At 42.3% G+C, this 19,525-nt stretch overlaps 1 protein-coding gene across 1 annotated transcript in view; it reads right to left on the reverse strand.

Moving 5' to 3' along the window:
* Window positions 1–19,525, reverse strand: part of FBN2 (fibrillin 2) — a 247,169-nt gene that overhangs the window by 128,704 nt on the left and 98,940 nt on the right. Inside the window, exons 15-19 of the mRNA XM_038402837.2 lie at window positions 13,906–14,028; window positions 5,663–5,815; window positions 4,898–4,951; window positions 3,006–3,131; window positions 24–149 (exon numbers count right to left, since the gene is read on the reverse strand). Of these exons, the coding sequence (XP_038258765.1) occupies window positions 24–149; window positions 3,006–3,131; window positions 4,898–4,951; window positions 5,663–5,815; window positions 13,906–14,028 (582 nt within the window). The remainder of the gene's footprint in view (window positions 1–23; window positions 150–3,005; window positions 3,132–4,897; window positions 4,952–5,662; window positions 5,816–13,905; window positions 14,029–19,525) is intronic.

The following is a 19,525-nucleotide window of genomic DNA, read 5'->3' on the forward strand; positions in this document are numbered from 1 at the left end:
GGCTCCCACTCCAGCATTTTTACCTTCACATGTGTCAGTCTCACTGCTGAATACATAACCCTTTGGACATGTACAGCTGTAGCTTCCAGGTGTGTTTCGACACAGACCATTGTCACACAGCAGTCTGTTCACTGAACATTCATCAATGTCTGGAAAAGATCAGGTGGACACATTAATGAACAAGTCTGCCCTCCTTTTCTCTAAGTATTATTTTAACTGTACTCTCAGCAGCAGTTGTATGTCTGACATTCAGTTTTCTGCATTTGTATCTGAACAAGGAGAAATGCCAATACTTGGTTTCAAGAAGTTAATAAACTTTCAAATTCCTCTTGCTCCATATTCTATGCCTTGCAAAATGACAGGTTTCAGAGTAGCAGCCGTGTTAGTCTGTATTCGCAAAAAGAAAAGGAGTACTTGTGGCACCTTAGAGACTAACAAATTTATTAGAGCATAAGCTTTCGCGAGCTACAGCTCACTTCATCGAATGCATCCGATGAAGTGAGCTGTAGCTCACGAAAGCTTATGCTCTAATAAATTTGTTAGTCTCTAAGGTGCCACAAGTACTCCTTTTCTTTTTTCCATATTCTATGTTACACTTTAGAATTTTCACAACTAGTTTGTCAATATATATCAGTTTTTCAGTAAAGCACAGCTTTATGTCCTCCATTAGAACACGGCGACTTTGGGATATTTGGCCGTTTAAAAACAGCCATGATTATTGCGCTTGCATTTGTCTGTTTGGCAGCCAGCAGTGATGTTAAACATGCTTTTAACAAAAATTCATTAAGAGTTACATCACTGTGCTATTCCTTTTTTCTGTGCAAAATATTTGCTATCAGATAAGGTACAGTAGGAAACACCTACACTAATATCTACGTATAAAAAATACTCTGCTACACTCCAACTGATCACACACTGAAATATTGCAACCGTGAGTGTTTTATGAGTGTACATATTTCTACCTATCTACTGATTGATAGCAGATATATTACCACAAGCTAACATTAAAGCTGGAAAGCCAAGCACCGAAAAATCCAGAAAACCCAAAAGTTAATGTTGCTCCTTAACCTTACTTTAGACATTTGCAAATCTACTATAATAATACATTAATAAACATTATTACTGTAGACTGCTTATGCTTAAATGAAAACAAAAATATAAAATCTTATTTTTAAAAGTTATTCCGTGATTCCCATTACTGTAGTATTTTAGCACCTCACAAACACTTTATCCTCCCAATTTTCCTGTGAAGAAAGTGCTATTAAACAGCTGGGGATGTAAGAGACATTAAGGGCTTAATCTAATTTCAATCAAAACCAATAAGATGATTCCAACATACTTCAGTGGACATTGGATTGGACACTAAGTGAGTTGCCAAAGGTCACACAGGAAGTCTGTGTCAGAGCTGAGAAAATCTTCCAGCATTTCTGAGTTCCAGTTCAGTGCTTTAACAAGACCATCCTTCCTCTCATACAATGTATGTGCAACTTAAAAGTGTAGGAGCAATCTTTTGGGATTTCCTATCTTTTGACTGCTTGATTTGTTAGTCTCTAAGGTGCCACAAGTACTCCTTTTCATTTTTTGATTTCTGAAGGTTAATGTTACAATAAAGAAAAGTGCTATCCCCCTCTTTAACTGACAGTTTATTAAGAAGAGGAAAAAGAAGCAAAAAAGGACAATTACGTAATTAGAGAGACAAGGTGAGCGAGGTAATATCTTTTACTAGACCAACTTCTGTTGGTGAGAGAGACAAGCTTTCGAGCTTACACAGAGCTCTTCTTCAGGTCTGGGAAATATCCACAGACTGCCACTGCTATGTACAAGCTAGAACAGGTTGTTTAGTTGTTAACACATGATAACAGTTTTCAAGTACGTAAAAGGTTGTTACAAGAAGGAGGGAGAAAATTTATTCCTAACCTCTGAGGATAGGACAAGAAACAACGGACTTAAATTGCATAAAGAGAGGTTTAAGTTGGACATTAGGAAAAATGTCCTGTCAGGCTGGTTAAGCACTGGAATAAATTGCCTAGGGAGGATGTGGAACCTCCATCATTGCAGATTTTTAAGAGCAGGTTAGACAAACATCTGTCAGAGATGGTCTAGATAATACTTAGTCCTGCCATGAGTGCAGGGGACTGGACTAGATGACCTCTCGAGGTCCATTCCAGTCCTATGATTTCATGGGACCATTAAATGGAAGTGGCCAGTTAACACTTCTCCAATCATGGGGGCAAAGGAGAAAGGGGGGAAAAGCTCAGGGTGAGGTGTGTGGTTTAAATGTGTAATAGATTGCTGTAATAAACCAGTGTCTCTATTCAGTCCATGATTTTTAGTGTTTATCGAAGTTATGCCAGGCTTGTCATCTGAAGGTGTTGTGCAGGTTTCCTTTGAGGATGAGGACTGAAAGGTCAGATATAGAATGATCACTTTGTGAAAAGGGTACACCCACAGTCGATACAGTGTTTTTGTCTTTTAGCATTTTTCTGTGTGAATTCATTAGAGAGCATAGTGATTGTCTCATTTCACCCATATAGTTGTTACTGGGGCATTTAGTGAACTGGATGAGGTACACTACATGTTGTGATAGGCTTGCATAGGACCCTTGTGGGAGGTGTTGACCATCGCAACATTGGAGATATGTCTCTAGGTTTTGCATCTGTTGTTCTGTCAGAGTCTGGTGCTGCTTTGAGTTGGAATGGCCTGTTCTGTGGGGAGCTTTTTCTGATGACAAACTTGGAGAGGTTGGGATGTTGTTTGAAAACCAGAAGAGGAGGTTCAGGAGAGATTTATTTCATGCTGTGGTCCCCATAGAGTACGGGTTGTAAGAGGGATGCTCCTGAATATACAGACTGAAAGGGGTAGATTTTCTAAAGAGATTTAGTGCTTTTTCATTGTAGCTAAAGATAATAGCCACTTCTCTCACACACTAAAGGTCCTCTCCTGCTTCCATTAAAATCAAAGTGAGTTTAATAATTAATAATTAATTAATACCTCAAATAACTTACCAACACAGATCCTTCCAGAGGGATCAGGTTCATAGCCACTGTTACAATTACAACGATAGCTACCACGTAGGTTTTCACAAATTCCATTGGAGCAAATCTCAGGATCCAATGCACACTCATTAATATCTGTATCAATATAATAGAGAAAATTAATGCAGCTATATTAAACATTTAATGCTGTGAAACATCTTATCTTGGAATAGTTGCACACACAAAAATGCCTCTAACACAAAATATTTTGTAAGTGCAGTGACCATGGATTCAGGGCTGAAGAGCCATTCTTTACACATTTCATCTCACAGGATCCAGGACTTTTCCACATTAACCAAACAAAACAAAACAAAACATTACTCTTTCTATATGTTGATTCCTGTGGTCTATATATAGATCCATTCAGAAACACTGGAAGGGACAACAAGGACACCGGGCCTGATTGTGATCTCACTTAAACCTCTTTTACACTGGTGCTACTCCATTTATTTCCATGATTTACTTGGACTGATTAACAATGGTGCATCTGAGATCAGTATCTGGCCTGCAATTTACATGTACACAGATACATACTCAAACACTTTGTTCACCTTGCATTAAAGATTATAAGATGTCCAAAGCTTTCATAAGAAAATTTAAATCAGTGGAATCTTGTCTACTTATGGTGTTATTATAAATCTATAACTAAAGTTCACTAACCTTGACCAAATCTTGGGGAACAGTTGGGCACATTTCATCCTACCTCCCTGTTGCACAGATTTCCCCTAACAGGTCCAGGCCCTCCTTTTCCCTTTTTTTTGGGTAGAAGTTCAGTACTCTCCTATGCCCCAACTTTTCTGATGTCTTCAGGGAGCAACCAGGTCCCTTGATCATGAATAGAATGAAGGGAGCAGGGTTGGGTGACTGTTACTGCAGTGGGGTAAAGTCAGTATGACTACGATGGAGAGACAAATGGACATGACTAGGAATGAGAATCGTCTGTAAGAGAGATTTCCTGCCTGCTCTCAATAAAGAAAGCAGATGAGGAGGATAACACTGCTTTGATTGGGGTAGGAGGTTCCGGTTTGAAGAGGTTCAGTTTTCCCCTGCTTTGGGGAATGGTTTGAGCAAGCCAAGTTCCTCAGAGTAAGCAGCAACAGGGTCCTCTGCGAACCTGTTTTCACTTGTATGAGATCCACAGCAAAGGTTACAATTTTGTTCAGGCCTCCAAAAGGGATTTTAATTTATATTTTATCCCTGGAGGAGATTAATCTTCTGCAGGCACCTTGCAAAGACTACGATTGGTCTTGTATCCCTTGTGAGGAGTTACAGTCTTCAGGTGCTGAACAAAGTAACCTCCACAGAGGACCTCATACAAATTCCCATAGTTCGAAACTGCAGCATTGCGGATTTACAGTCTCACCAAGTGGCACTAGTGGAGCTTATAGAGTCAGTAAACGATAAAGTATTCATCTCAGAGAATTTATAAACTCCGCTTATGCACTTCACGTTACTTACGACTTCAGCAAGATACTAAAAATCACAGCCTGTAAAATGATAAAACTAGGCCCATATGCTTACATTATTGAACAGAAATAACATTTTCTTTTTTATTTAAGTATTATTTTTAAATGCTAATTATGCTACTGCTGAAAGTATTCTAGTAGGGTCTCATCCTGCTCCCACTGAAGTAAGAGGAGTTTTACTACTGACTTGGATGGGAACAATTCTCATCCTTTCTTAGGAATCTTTGATTTATTTTAATATTGTACCATATTTAAAACAACATATCATATCTTGAAAAAAGCCTTTAGCCACTTGTATCTTATGAAAAATCCAAATGTTGAATTATATTTTTGAATATTTGTTTTATTTCATTGTTTTTCATGTCTCATATATATAAGAAAAAAATGCAACATTACCTCGTCCATCCACAGTAATGCCTACTCCACTGCTACACAGGCCATGGAATTCAGCTACTCGATTGAAACAAAAGTTGTATAAAAAAAAGTTAGTTCTAAACCTCCAAATACATACTTGAATGAAAATTGTGACATCATGAATGAAACACTAAAACGAAAACTATGGTGGTATCCTCTCAAAAGTATCATCTCCTCGACAGCTTCACAACAGGGCAATGTCACCCCAGAAAGCAACAGGGACTGTTTTCCAAAATATGGTGATAATGAATACTGTTTTCAAGGGAAATTTGTGGCAAATAAACTGTTTCTTCATGTTCTCTGCTTTTTGCTGTTACTAAAGATGAGTGAACTAGTTCTTATTTTAAAAAAGGGGGGGGAAGGGTTGAACATCAGCCCCATTACTAAATTGAATAGTGACTGTACTTTACACTGGACTGATTTTGTTAGGGAACCTACAGCTCCTTGTCTAACGCCTGTAAGGTACCTTTTCTCCTATCCAACACTTAAAGATAATCATGAGGCCCTGCTGCATCTATCTAGAGCTTGGTGTCTACACCCTGAATTCTCACATAGACTGGACAAGTCTGGAGTTTGGTGCACTCTAGACAGCACTGTGCATGGAAGAACATAGAAAAACATTCTTCTTTTGTTCATGTTAAATACTACAAGTTTAGATTACCTTGAAAATAAACGCTATGAATCTGCTTTGAATCAGACTTATTAGTCTATGTTAGCTGTGAGATCAGAAAAATTATGCAACTTTACCTGAGTTCTTGGCAGGACATGGGTGACATGGCTCTCCAAAGCCATAGTCTGGATTGGCACAGCAACATTCAGATTTTGTCACTGCCCCAGGGAAAGGACGGACACACACTCCTTTTTTGATTCCTCCATAGCATGTACTGCGCATGTGAGTATCTAAGAAAGGTGAGGCAGAGAAATAATTATGTTTTCTTAGACTAGGAAGGATATGAACGAATATTCTTTCAACAAGAACCTGAGGTCAGAATCTTATCCAGTGAAAGGGATACATTTTGTCCTGTACCCAGGATGGTTCATTTATAAGCCACTGAATGCCAAGTGCTTGCATCGAAGAACAGAATTTGGCTCTAAATAGTTATCTGAATGTTCCCTTTCCAAGCATATGTCCCCTTCTGTGGTGTATGTTCTTTCCAAACTCATCTGTCATTGGAGGCTGATTTTGCATGCTTATGTTTAATAGTACAGGAACTTACTCTGTGAAAAGCCCCATCGGACTCAATGGCATTACTTATGAAGCAAGATAGTACTCAGTGTAAGGGTAGCAGAAAGAAGCCTTTTGATTTGTTCTCTGATGCACTTTTCTGCAAAATGCCTATGACATTGTGAGTACTACTAACAGAAAATAAAACAAAATCAGCCCTCTGTAATGTGATAACTTTCAGATTACAAATACTTTTCTGGGGGCTATAATGTCTGAATAATATTATTCAGATCATTCAATGAATCATGTAGCATAGTCAGATAGAAAGCTTCTGAGTCTGATCCTGGAATACAGTAGATTTCTAAACACAATACAGGCTCCTTGAAATTCTATCCAGGGGTTACGTATGAATGAAATTTTTGTTACACACTATTTGAAATAACCTCCTTTATGTCCGGAACAATTATATCATCTTTTTGTAAAACTGAAATTCCCAAATGAGTCATGAATCTGCCTTATGATTTCTTGGCATCTTAAGGGCATTTCCTGTTGAAATTGTAATATTTATGGTATATCTTTAATAGGTACTAGTGATAACCCATGGGTATGGCTCTATGAGTGAGGTGGTCAAATGTGTATGTGGTTCTGGCAGAGTTGTGCTGATTAGTGCATAGGATGAACAGTGGCAGTTGGTCCAAGTAATCCCACATCTCTGCAGTTTCCCTCATACACCCAATGAAATTACTGCATGCAAATCAACTGGAGAGTAAGAGTACTGATTAGTTGAGTTACCTCTGCTATCACAATTGTCTAGAATTCTTGGTATGACATAGATAGATGCTACCCCTTCCTGCTTCTCCACGTGGGCACCAATGATACTGCCAAGAATGACCTTGAGCGGATCACTGCGGACTATGTGGCTCTGGGAAGAAGGATAAAGGAGTTGGAGGCGCAAGTGGTGTTCTCGTCCATCCTCCCCGTGGAAGGAAAAGGCCTGGGTAGGGACCGTCGAATCGTGGAGGTCAACGAATGGCTACGCAGGTGGTGTCGGAGAGAAGGCTTTGGATTCTTTGACCATGGGATGGTGTTCCATGAAGGAGGAGTGCTGGGCAGAGACGGGCTCCATCTTACGAAGAGAGGGAAGAACATCTTTGCCAGCAGGCTGGCTAACCTAGTGAGGAGGGCTTTAAACTAGGTTCACCGGGGGAAGGAGACCAAAGCCCTGAGGTAAGTGGGAAAGCGGGATACCGGGAGGAAGCACAGGCAGGAATGTCTGAGAGGGGAGGGCTCCTGCCTCATACTGGGAATGAGGGGCGATCAACAGGTTATCTCAAGTGCTTATATACAAATGCACAAAGCCTTGGAAACAAGCAGGGAGAACTGGAGGTCCTGGTGATGTCAAGGAATTATGACGTGATTGGAATAACAGAGACTTGGTGGGATAACTCACATGACTGGAGTACAGTCATGGATGGTTATAAACTGTTCAGGAAGGACAGGCAGGGCAGAAAAGGTGGGGGAGTAGCACTGTATGTAAGGGAGCAGTATGACTGCTCAGAGCTCCGGTACGAAACTGTGGAAAAACCTGAGTGTCTCTGGATTAAGTTTAGAAGTGTGTGCAACAAGAGTGATGTCATGGTGGGAGTCTGCTATAGACCACCGGACCAGGGGGATGAGGTGGATGAGGCTTTCTTCCGGCAACTCACGGAAGCTACTAGATCGCATGCCCTGATTCTCATGGGTGACTTTAATTTTCCTGATATCTGCTGGGAGAGCAATACAGCGGTGCATAGACAATCCAGGAAGTTTTTGGAAAGCGTAGGGGACAATTTCCTGGTGCAAGTGCTAGGGGAGCCAACTAGGGGGAGCGCTTTTCTTGACCTGCTGCTCACAAACCGGGTAGAATTAGTGGGGGAAGCAAAAGTGGATGGGAATCTGGGAGGCAGTGACCATGAGTTGGTTGAGTTCAGGATCCTGACGCAGGGAAGAAAGGTAAGCAGCAGGATACGGACCCTGGACTTCAGGAAAGCAGACTTTGACTCCCTCAGGGAACAGATGGCCAGGATCCCCTGGGGGACTAACATGAAAGGGAAGGGAGTCCAGGAGAGCTGGCTGTATTTCAAGGAATCCCTGTTGAGGTTACAGGGACAAACCATCCCGATGAGTCGAAAGAATAGTAAATATGGCAGGCGACCAGCTTGGCTTAATGGTGAAATCCTAGCGGATCTTAAACATAAAAAAGAAGCTTACAAGAAGTGGAAGCTTGGACATATGACCAGGGAAGAGTATAAAAATATTGCTCGGGCATGTAGGAAAGATATCAGGAGGGCCAAATCGCACCTGGAGCTGCAGCTAGCAAGAGATGTCAAGAGTAACAAGAAGGGTTTCTTCAGGTATGTTGGCAACAAGAAGAAAGCCAAGGAAAGTGTGGGCCCCTTACTGAATGAGGGAGGCAAGCTAGTGACAGAGGATGTGGAAAAAGCTAATGTACTCAATGCTTTTTTTGCCTCTGTTTTCACTAACAAGGTCAGCTCCCAGACTGCTGTGCTGGGCAACACAAAATGGGGAAGAGATGGCCAGCCCTCTGTAGAGATAGAGGTGGTTAGGGACTATTTAGAAAAGCTGGACGTGCACAAGTCCATGGGGCCGGACGAATTGCATCCGAGAGTGCTGAAGGAATTGGCGGCTGTGATTGCAGAGCCCTTGGCCATTATCTTTGAAAACTCGTGGCGAACGGGGGAAGTCCCGGATGACTGGAAAAAGGCTAATGTAGTGCCCATCTTTAAAAAAGGGAAGGAGGAGGATCCTGGGAACTACAGGCCGGTCAGCCTCACCTCAGTCCCTGGAAAAATCATGGAGCAGGTCCTCAAAGAATCAATCCTGAAGCACTTAGAGGAGAGGAAAGTGATCAGGAACAGTCAGCATGGATTCACCAAGGGAAGGTCATGCCTGACTAATCTAATCGCCTTTATGATGAGATTACTGGTTCTGTGGATGAAGGGAAAGCAGTGGATGTATTGTTTCTTGACTTTAGCAAAGCTTTTGACACGGTCTCCCACAGCATTCTTGTCAGCAAGTTAAGGAAGTATGGGCTGGATGAATGCACTATAAGGTGGGTAGAAAGCTGGCTAGATTGTCGGGCTCAACGGGTAGTGATCAATGGCTCCATGTCTAGTTGGCAGCCGGTGTCAAGTGGAGTGCCCCAGGGGTCGGTCCTGGGGCCCGTTTTGTTCAATATCTTCATAAATGATCTGGAGGATGGTGTGGATTGCACTCTCAGCAAATTTGCGGATGATACTAAACTGGGAGGAGTGGTAGATACGCTGGAGGGGAGGGATAGGATACAGAAGGACCTAGACAAATTGGAGGATTGGGCCAAAAGAAATCTAATGAGGTTCAATAAGGATAAATGCAGGGTCCTGCACTTAGGATGGAAGAATCCAATGCACCGCTACAGACTAGGGACCGAATGGCTCGGCAGCAGTTCTGCGGAAAAGGACCTAGGGGTGACAGTGGACGAGAAGCTGGATATGAGTCAGCAGTGTGCCCTTGTTGCCAAGAAGGCCAATGGCATTTTGGGTTGTATAAGTAGGGGCATAGCGAGCAGATCGAGGGACGTGATCGTTCCCCTCTATTCGACACTGGTGAGGCCTCATCTGGAGTACTGTGTCCAGTTTTGGGCCCCACACTACAGGAAGGATGTGGATAAATTGGAAAGAGTACAACGAAGGGCAACGAAAATGATTAGGGGTCTAGAGCACATGACTTATGAGGAGAGGCTGAGGGAGCTGGGATTGTTTAGTCTGCAGAAGAGAAGAATGAGGGGGATTTGATAGCTGCTTTCAACTACCTGAAAGGGGGTTTCAAAGAGGATGGCTCTAGACTGTTCTCAATGGTAGCAGATGACAGAACGAGGAGTAATGGTCTCAAGTTGCAATGGGGGAGGTTTAGATTGGATATTAGGAAAAACTTTTTCACTAAGAGGGTGGTGAAACACTGGAATGCGTTACCTAGGGAGGTGGTAGAATCTCCTTCCTTAGAGGTTTTTAAGGTCAGGCTTGACAAAGCCCTAGCTGGGATGATTTAACTGGGACTTGGTCCTGCTTTGAGCAGGGGGTTGGACTAGATGACCTTCTGGGGTCCCTTCCAACCCTGATATTCTATGATTCTATGATTCTATGCCTTTCCGTAGCTGTCACACAGCTATAATTCATAAAATCAAAATAGCCAACAACTTAAAAACTGGATGGCAACAGATTGCAAATCCCAGCAATGACAGGATCTGGGGATATTCTAAACAGAAAGAGCTCTGAGCCATGAACGTAGCTGTTGGTATTACTTCACACTGACTCAATAGACATTCTGGGCTTCAGAGTGACACAAAGTGGCAATTCTGGAATCTCATCAAAAGTAGCAGCAGTCCATCTTGAAAGCTCCAAAGCCGTTCAGTTACTGTGTGCCATGTTATAGTACTGCAAGTGGCTAGAAAAAATTGAGTAACAGTCCTTGCCACAGATAACACAGATGCAGGGTCAGAGGGATGAAGCCAGGGCACTACTAGCACTTGAGGCCTGTTGTGCTTTCCTCTTTGCTCTCTTCACTTTCCTCTCTCTCTCAACCACTTTTTTTCAGTCTCTTTGACTCCCTGCTGTAGCACAGTCCTCCAGTGTAACCTGGTGCTAACTCAATATTCCCAGCTTGGTGTTGAAAGTTTTCAAATTCTTTTTGCAAAATGTCTTTGAACCTGTGTCTAGGTTGGCCTAGTAGCCTTAGAGCATCTGAAAATTCTCCATAAAGGAGATCCTTTGGAAAGCATGCATTCAATGCAGATGACCAAGCCAGCGGAGATATGTGTGTCTGAGAGTAATGACTAGACCTGGCAATTTTGCTTTCTCAAGTACTTCGGTGTCATGGACATTTCCCACTTCATATTTAGAATACAGTAAAAACAGCAGGTATGTAAGATGTTTAGCCTTTGCTCAAGCCTGCTGGAGGCAGTCCATCACCATACAGCAGTGTGCTCAGAACGCAAGCCTGGTAGACCTGTATCTTGGTGTTCAGTGTTAGTTTCTAGTTATCCCACACATGCTTGGTCAGTTGGCTGAATGTGGTGCACGCCTTTCTGATGCCAGAATTAATCTTGTTATCTAGAGATAAGTTATCCGATACAGTAACTCCCAAATAGCATAACTTGTGCACAATTTCTATCATGGTGCTATTAAAACTTCTGGTGCAGTCAAGAGACCTTATGCCATAATCAATGTCTTCTTTAGACTGATGGTTAGTCCAAATTCAGCGCAAGCTAGCACAAAGCTATTACATGAGATTCCTCATTCCTTCTTCTTGAAACAAGGAATCTTATATGGATATGTGCAGCTGTGTATGCTCATATGTGAAATACTGTGCCAAGCTGGCCTTACAATTTGTAAAGCCCCAAACTGCTGGAACACTGCGGGTGGGAGGTAAAGGCGAGCACAGAAAACTAAACACTGGGTTGCTTCCCACTACTGTCTCACTGCCAGAGTGTGAGATCAGACTGGCCTGGGCCCCAAAATGTGTGGACCACAAAAAGTTGCTGCCTGGCTCGTACTTAAAGCTGGCTCTGCGACTGTGCCCTAATTGTGAAATCCCTAATACAATAAGAATGGTGCTGGGAGTTTACCATCTCAAGCTGTCTGTGCTCATTTCAGTACTTTATTGGTAATATTTATTAACACGATATAAGCAAATATCATGGTTGTAACATCAGTGAGAACAATTCTTACTTTTAATTCTTGGTTTAAACCTTAGCATAGGTTTAATTAATAAAATACAATACAATAAAAAGTTATTAAAATACAGTACATATTTAGTATTCTTATTTAGAAACAGAGTAAAGGAACATTCTGCTTTTCACATTAACTTCCTCTTACTCCTTGCACCATGCAGACTTTTCCTATTGGAGTTTCTAAATGGAGTTTGTAATTGAAGGGGTTAGACTGAGCTGGTACTTGGTGGAACACTGAAGTGCTTTTATTTTGGCAATCCCCCAGCTTCTGCAGAATTAAAATTTTTGTTTTAAAACAAGAATATATAATATAAAAGTGTTTAGCCCTTATGGTTATAGAGATACCCTTCCAAATATTAACTGATGCAGTACAATCTTCCTGTGTCTGTAGACAGGCAGGTAGGAATAATGGGCTACATCTTCAGTACATGGCGCTAACATTAGTTTTAAGCCATCTTTGTGTTATCCCAATCCCCAAGGCCTAGTTCAGATTCAGGATTGTTCTTAGTTGTGCAGGCTTATAATGTGCTCTATAGGGCCATAATTCCAGCAGGGAACAGCAGAGAACAGAATGCTTCAACCTTGGTTCTTTATATCCCTTTGATCTGGTTGAATAGTTCTAAGATTGCAGAAAACTGCTATATTATTTATCTCAACTACATTTATCTTAGCTTAGAAGCATAATTATGACAAATGTTGGCTAAGTTAACTACTTCACTGCTGATTATTTTAGCAGGAACATCCAGCTATTTTGAGATTGTGGGCACAGCTTTGGTGAAGTACCACCATGTTCTTCTTCCGATCTGATCCCTCAGTAATAGCAAACAGCCAGCTACACAAAAGAAAGCTGATAAAAAGCCATCTGACAACATCTGCTAATACCCAATAATAATGATCTATATTGCCATTTTTCCAATACACATCATTAAGCACAGTGAATATGTACATTTACAGTATTGTGTTATTTTTAGTTTATTTCCTGTTAGTTTATAAGCCATATGTGTGTGTATACACAACATAGGGCAAATGGACTTCCCCTAAGACAATGATCTCCAGTATGCAGGACTAATTCTCAGGAGGAATTCTTGCATGGAATTGTTCGCTCCTTCTCCACAGCAGATTTAGAGATTTGGTTTCTCTCATTATTCGCATTATATAGTCATAGCATTGAGACTAAAATGTTTCCCAAGGACAAGGATTGTTTGACTGAGTTAAAGCTGGATTAGAGTGATCATTGGAGACTATACAGTCAGGAACAATTATGCATGACGTACCACATCCTTTCTATCTCTGATTTCTATGATGATGATTTTTCAGACTTCACACACACCTGATTTGGGCCACTAAAGTAAAAATCATGCATTTCAAAGGAGGAATTCATTCTTTCAAAGATTGTTAGTAATCATAAGATTTTTCATTGGATGAAGCTGAGAGCTACATAATTTGATATCCTCAGTTTAAGAACAGAGAACCTCAGTTTTTTCCTTAATCTTTTTTATCTTCTAATTTTCAGCACATTGTGCAGCATAATTTCATGCCACCAAACACAGTGATTATGAAATATTTATGAGTCCATATAAATTCATGTTTACTTAGGTTGCATTTTTATGATAACTTACTATATTTCTCCTGCTGGATTATTGTTTGCTTTACTTGATCTTCATAGGATGAGGGAAAGAGGTGAAAATGAGAGAAACAATATATTCAAAAAAATACAACTCTTTCCCCTCCCCTGACCAAAGTGGTTTATTTTTTCCAATGATTTGGGGTGAGTGACCAGCATTAGAGGAAAGGGTGAGATGTACAAGTGAAAATACTGACTCAGGAATGGAAATGTATTTAAAAAGACACAGGAGACAAGGAAGATCAAGACACAGATCCTGTAATCACAGACTATCAACCATGTGGCAGAATGAATCCTACATAATTAATTATTTTAATCAACAACAAATGTCAAAATGTCAACAAGAAGAATGTCTTGATTTTTTTAAAATGTTATACTTTGATAAATCATAATAAGAACTCCTAATTGCTTTTCATTGAAGAAGTCTCACTTACCTACACAAACACGGCCATCAACCCCAACCGCCAGGCCTGGTGGACATTCACACCGAAAAGAACCTTCTGTATTGATGCAATGACCATTCATGCAAATTCCTGGCGTCTGGCATTCATCAATATCTGCCCAGAGGGAAACATAAATTCACTTATTGTTATTTTTGAGTAAATGTCATTAAAGCATTGCTTCTTGGTACTATAGTAATTGAGGGATTGTTAGCATTTCCCTGTTAAACTTGATATGCAAGGTCTCAGCCAAAGGGCATATACTTTAAAACAAACTTTCAGAAAAAATGTGGAGTATAGAGGTATCAGAGATTCTATATTTAGCTTGTCAATTGCAGATTTTTCACTTTGTTTTCCGCCATTTATTTCACAGTAATATTGTGTTTTAAAATTGAAGTTAGAATACAGATAAATATGGCATAATTGTCTTTTAGCAAAGCCAGTGTTTCACTTAACTTCACTAAGGACATGATGCTGTTTCCCGTGGAGTCAGTGACAAAAAACTCCTATTAACTTCAAAGGTGCAGGATCAAACTCTGTAAAGAGAGGTTTACTTTGGCCAATAATGCAATTTTTACCGTGAAGTACTGTATAATGAAACAATTCCCCTGAGGTAAGTGGGAAAGCGGGATACCGGGAGGAAGCACAGGCAGGAATGTCTGAGAGGGGAGGGCTCCTGCCTCATACTGGGAATGAGGGGCGATCAACAGGTTATCTCAAGTGCTTATATACAAATGCACAAAGCCTTGGAAACAAGCAGGGAGAACTGGAGGTCCTGGTGATGTCAAGGAATTATGACGTGATTGGAATAACAGAGACTTGGTGGGATAACTCACATGACTGGAGTACAGTCATGGATGGTTATAAACTGTTCAGGAAGGACAGGCAGGGCAGAAAAGGTGGGGGAGTAGCACTGTATGTAAGGGAGCAGTATGACTGCTCAGAGCTCCGGTACGAAACTGTGGAAAAACCTGAGTGTCTCTGGATTAAGTTTAGAAGTGTGTGCAACAAGAGTGATGTCATGGTGGGAGTCTGCTATAGACCACCGGACCAGGGGGATGAGGTGGATGAGGCTTTCTTCCGGCAACTCACGGAAGCTACTAGATCGCATGCCCTGATTCTCATGGGTGACTTTAATTTTCCTGATATCTGCTGGGAGAGCAATACAGCGGTGCATAGACAATCCAGGAAGTTTTTGGAAAGCGTAGGGGACAATTTCCTGGTGCAAGTGCTAGGGGAGCCAACTAGGGGGAGCGCTTTTCTTGACCTGCTGCTCACAAACCGGGTAGAATTAGTGGGGGAAGCAAAAGTGGATGGGAATCTGGGAGGCAGTGACCATGAGTTGGTTGAGTTCAGGATCCTGACGCAGGGAAGAAAGGTAAGCAGCAGGATACGGACCCTGGACTTCAGGAAAGCAGACTTTGACTCCCTCAGGGAACAGATGGCCAGGATCCCCTGGGGGACTAACATGAAAGGGAAGGGAGTCCAGGAGAGCTGGCTGTATTTCAAGGAATCCCTGTTGAGGTTACAGGGACAAACCATCCCGATGAGTCGAAAGAATAGTAAATATGGCAGGCGACCAGCTTGGCTTAATGGTGAAATCCTAGCGGATCTTAAACATAAAAAAGAAGCTTACAAGAAGTGGAAGCTTGGACATATGACCAGGGAAGAGTATAAAAATATTGCTCGGGCATGTAGGAAAGATATCAGGAGGGCCAAATCGCACCTGGAGCTGCAGCTAGCAAGAGATGTCAAGAGTAACAAGAAGGGTTTCTTCAGGTATGTTGGCAACAAGAAGAAAGCCAAGGAAAGTGTGGGCCCCTTACTGAATGAGGGAGGCAAGCTAGTGACAGAGGATGTGGAAAAAGCTAATGTACTCAATGCTTTTTTTGCCTCTGTTTTCACTAACAAGGTCAGCTCCCAGACTGCTGTGCTGGGCAACACAAAATGGGGAAGAGATGGCCAGCCCTCTGTAGAGATAGAGGTGGTTAGGGACTATTTAGAAAAGCTGGACGTGCACAAGTCCATGGGGCCGGACGAATTGCATCCGAGAGTGCTGAAGGAATTGGCGGCTGTGATTGCAGAGCCCTTGGCCATTATCTTTGAAAACTCGTGGCGAACGGGGGAAGTCCCGGATGACTGGAAAAAGGCTAATGTAGTGCCCATCTTTAAAAAAGGGAAGAAGGAGGATCCTGGGAACTACAGGCCGGTCAGCCTCACCTCAGTCCCTGGAAAAATCATGGAGCAGGTCCTCAAAGAATCAATCCTGAAGCACTTAGAGGAGAGGAAAGTGATCAGGAACAGTCAGCATGGATTCACCAAGGGAAGGTCATGCCTGACTAATCTAATCGCCTTTTATGATGAGATTACTGGTTCTGTGGATGAAGGGAAAGCAGTGGATGTATTGTTTCTTGACTTTAGCAAAGCTTTTGACACGGTCTCCCACAGCATTCTTGTCAGCAAGTTAAGGAAGTATGGGCTGGATGAATGCACTATAAGGTGGGTAGAAAGCTGGCTAGATTGTCGGGCTCAACGGGTAGTGATCAATGGCTCCATGTCTAGTTGGCAGCCGGTGTCAAGTGGAGTGCCCCAGGGGTCGGTCCTGGGGCCCGTTTTGTTCAATATCTTCATAAATGATCTGGAGGATGGTGTGGATTGCACTCTCAGCAAATTTGCGGATGATACTAAACTGGGAGGAGTGGTAGATACGCTGGAGGGGAGGGATAGGATACAGAAGGACCTAGACAAATTGGAGGATTGGGCCAAAAGAAATCTAATGAGGTTCAATAAGGATAAGTGCAGGGTCCTGCACTTAGGATGGAAGAATCCAATGCACCGCTACAGACTAGGGACCGAATGGCTCGGCAGCAGTTCTGCGGAAAAGGACCTAGGGGTGACAGTGGACGAGAAGCTGGATATGAGTCAGCAGTGTGCCCTTGTTGCCAAGAAGGCCAATGGCATTTTGGGATGTATAAGTAGGGGCATAGCGAGCAGATCGAGGGACGTGATCGTTCCCCTCTATTCGACACTGGTGAGGCCTCATCTGGAGTACTGTGTCCAGTTTTGGGCCCCACACTACAGGAAGGATGTGGATAAATTGGAAAGAGTACAACGAAGGGCAATGAAAATGATTAGGGGTCTAGAGCACATGACTTATGAGGAGAGGCTGAGGGAGCTGGGATTGTTTAGTCTGCAGAAGAGAAGAATGAGGGGGGATTTGATAGCTGCTTTCAACTACCTGAAAGGGGGTTTCAAAGAGGATGGCTCTAGACTGTTCTCAATGGTAGCAGATGACAGAACGAGGAGTAATGGTCTCAAGTTGCAATGGGGGAGGTTTAGATTGGATATTAGGAAAAACTTTTTCACTAAGAGGGTGGTGAAACACTGGAATGCGTTACCTAGGGAGGTGGTAGAATCTCCTTCCTTAGAGGTTTTTAAGGTCAGGCTTGACAAAGCCCTGGCTGGGATGATTTAACTGGGACTTGGTCCTGCTTTGAGCAGGGGGTTGGACTAGATGACCTTCTGGGGTCCCTTCCAACCCTGATATTCTATGATTCTATGATTCTATGAATTTGGATTTTCTATTTAACTCTAAATGGAGCGTCGCCACTATTGATTTATCTCACTTCGTTTTTTCTAAGACACCCATTATTGCAGGTACTGAATTCACTATGAAATGGTTGGACAAAACATTATATTGTAATAAAGTTCAGTACTAGAGCATTGTCCTGTAGCAACCATTAATATAGCCCAGTCAATCCTTTAGGAGTTGTTTCATGATGATGGGGATTTTTCATTTTTTAAAAATAAAAACAACTGATTTTTAAAATTCAAAACCTGGTAAGACTATAGTTTTGTTGCCCTCTCAAGCCTGACAATTTATTTGTGCTATTTAAGAAGCAAGGAAAGGAAGTCTTCTCCTTTTATGAACTAACACTTCGTTACTCAATACCAATCTCATACCACACTTGAGTTAAATCAAAGCCAGCTAACCTCTGCTCATGAATCCCATTCATTAGTTCATCAGGCAGCCTCTCTTTCTTTTCCCCTGTTTTCTTTATTCTCAGCAAGTTTACACGTAATTTGCAACTCAGAAATACAAGAACAATTTCTCTTCCCCCTTTCTCTAAAATTTGATTTAAATTACAGGGTTTAACCCTACATTTTTTCTTTTGTCTGCAGATAGTGTATATCTGTGCAATTGAAAAAAAAAGTGTGGATTCATCTTTTTATCATCAAGCCATACTAATTTTCATCTAAATGAACGCTTAAAAATAACCTTTGAGTGTGAACTGGAAAGCTACATGTTTATTTTAAAAGAGACCAGATTCACATAAGAGGTCCAATGTTAGTACAGAAAGAAAAAATGTTCACAGACAAGTTTGATCATGAAATACCTTTCTACTGAAGGCCCAATCCAACTTCCACAGTTGTCTTTAAATTGAGTTAGATTAGGCTCCATTCTTTAAACGTTCAAAATTTTCCTTTTCTCCACAAAGAAGCTTGTGTTTAGCCCTACGTGATGGTGTCCTAATAAACATTATGTAATTCTAGAGCAGAGGTGGGCAAACTTTTTGGCCTGAGGGCTACAAATTGTATGGCGGGCCATGAATGCTCTCAAAATTGGGGTTGGGTATGGGAGGGGGGTAAGGGCTCTGGTTCTGGGTGCAGGCTCTGGGGTGGGGCCAGAAATGAGGAGTTCAGGGTGCGGGAGGGGGCTCCAGGCTGGGGCAGGGGAGTGGGACGTGAGGGCTCTGGCAGGGGGTGTGGGCTCTGGGGTGAGGCTGGGGATGAGAAGTTTGGGGTGCAGGAGGGTGCTCCGGGCTGGGATCCAGGGGTTCAGAGGGCAGGAGGGGGATCAGGGCTGGGGTAGGGACTCGGGGAGAGGCTCAAGGGTGCAGGCTTTAGATACTGCTTACCTCAAGAGGCTCCGGAAGCAGTGGCATATCCCTTCTCCGGCTCCTATGTGGAGGCGCAGCCAGGTGGCTCTGCACACTGCTCCATCTGCAGGTATCACCCCTGCAGCTCCCATTGGCTGTGGTTCCTGGCCAATGGGAGCTGCGGGGGCGGCACTTGGGGCGGGGGGAAGTATGCAGAGTGAAGTACCCTGACTGCCCCTGCACATAGGAGCCAGAGGGAGACCATGCCACTGCTTCCGGGAGCTGCGTGGAGCTGCTCTCGACCCTGCTCCCCAGCTGGAATGCAGCAAGCCCCAGAACCCGCTCCCCAGCAGGAGTTTGAGGGCCAGATTAAAATGGCTGGCAGGCCAGATCTGGCCCATGGGCCATAGTTTGTCCACCCCTGTTCTAGAGCAAGAAGTAAACGAAGTGGGAATTTACTTTTGAATATTCATAAAAAGTAAAACCTTTGAAGCTTTTTCATATTGCTACTCTTGTTACTCTTTTTTGAAGTGTTTTACAGAATAAATTACAGCTACATTTCCCACAAATTTTCACAAGCCAATTTGTCATCCATCCAACCATTGTATCTTGCACACCGTTATTACATGGTTCTGTAATTTCTTTCTAGAATTACAATGAGTATTTTAGGCCGCTTTAGATGCCTACTGTACCAAGCTAGCAAGATATTGGAAAATTATTAAGTCCGTATGACA

Source organism: Dermochelys coriacea, chromosome 5, assembly GCF_009764565.3.
Source record: "Dermochelys coriacea isolate rDerCor1 chromosome 5, rDerCor1.pri.v4, whole genome shotgun sequence".
Taxonomy (NCBI): Eukaryota; Metazoa; Chordata; order Testudines; family Dermochelyidae; genus Dermochelys; species Dermochelys coriacea.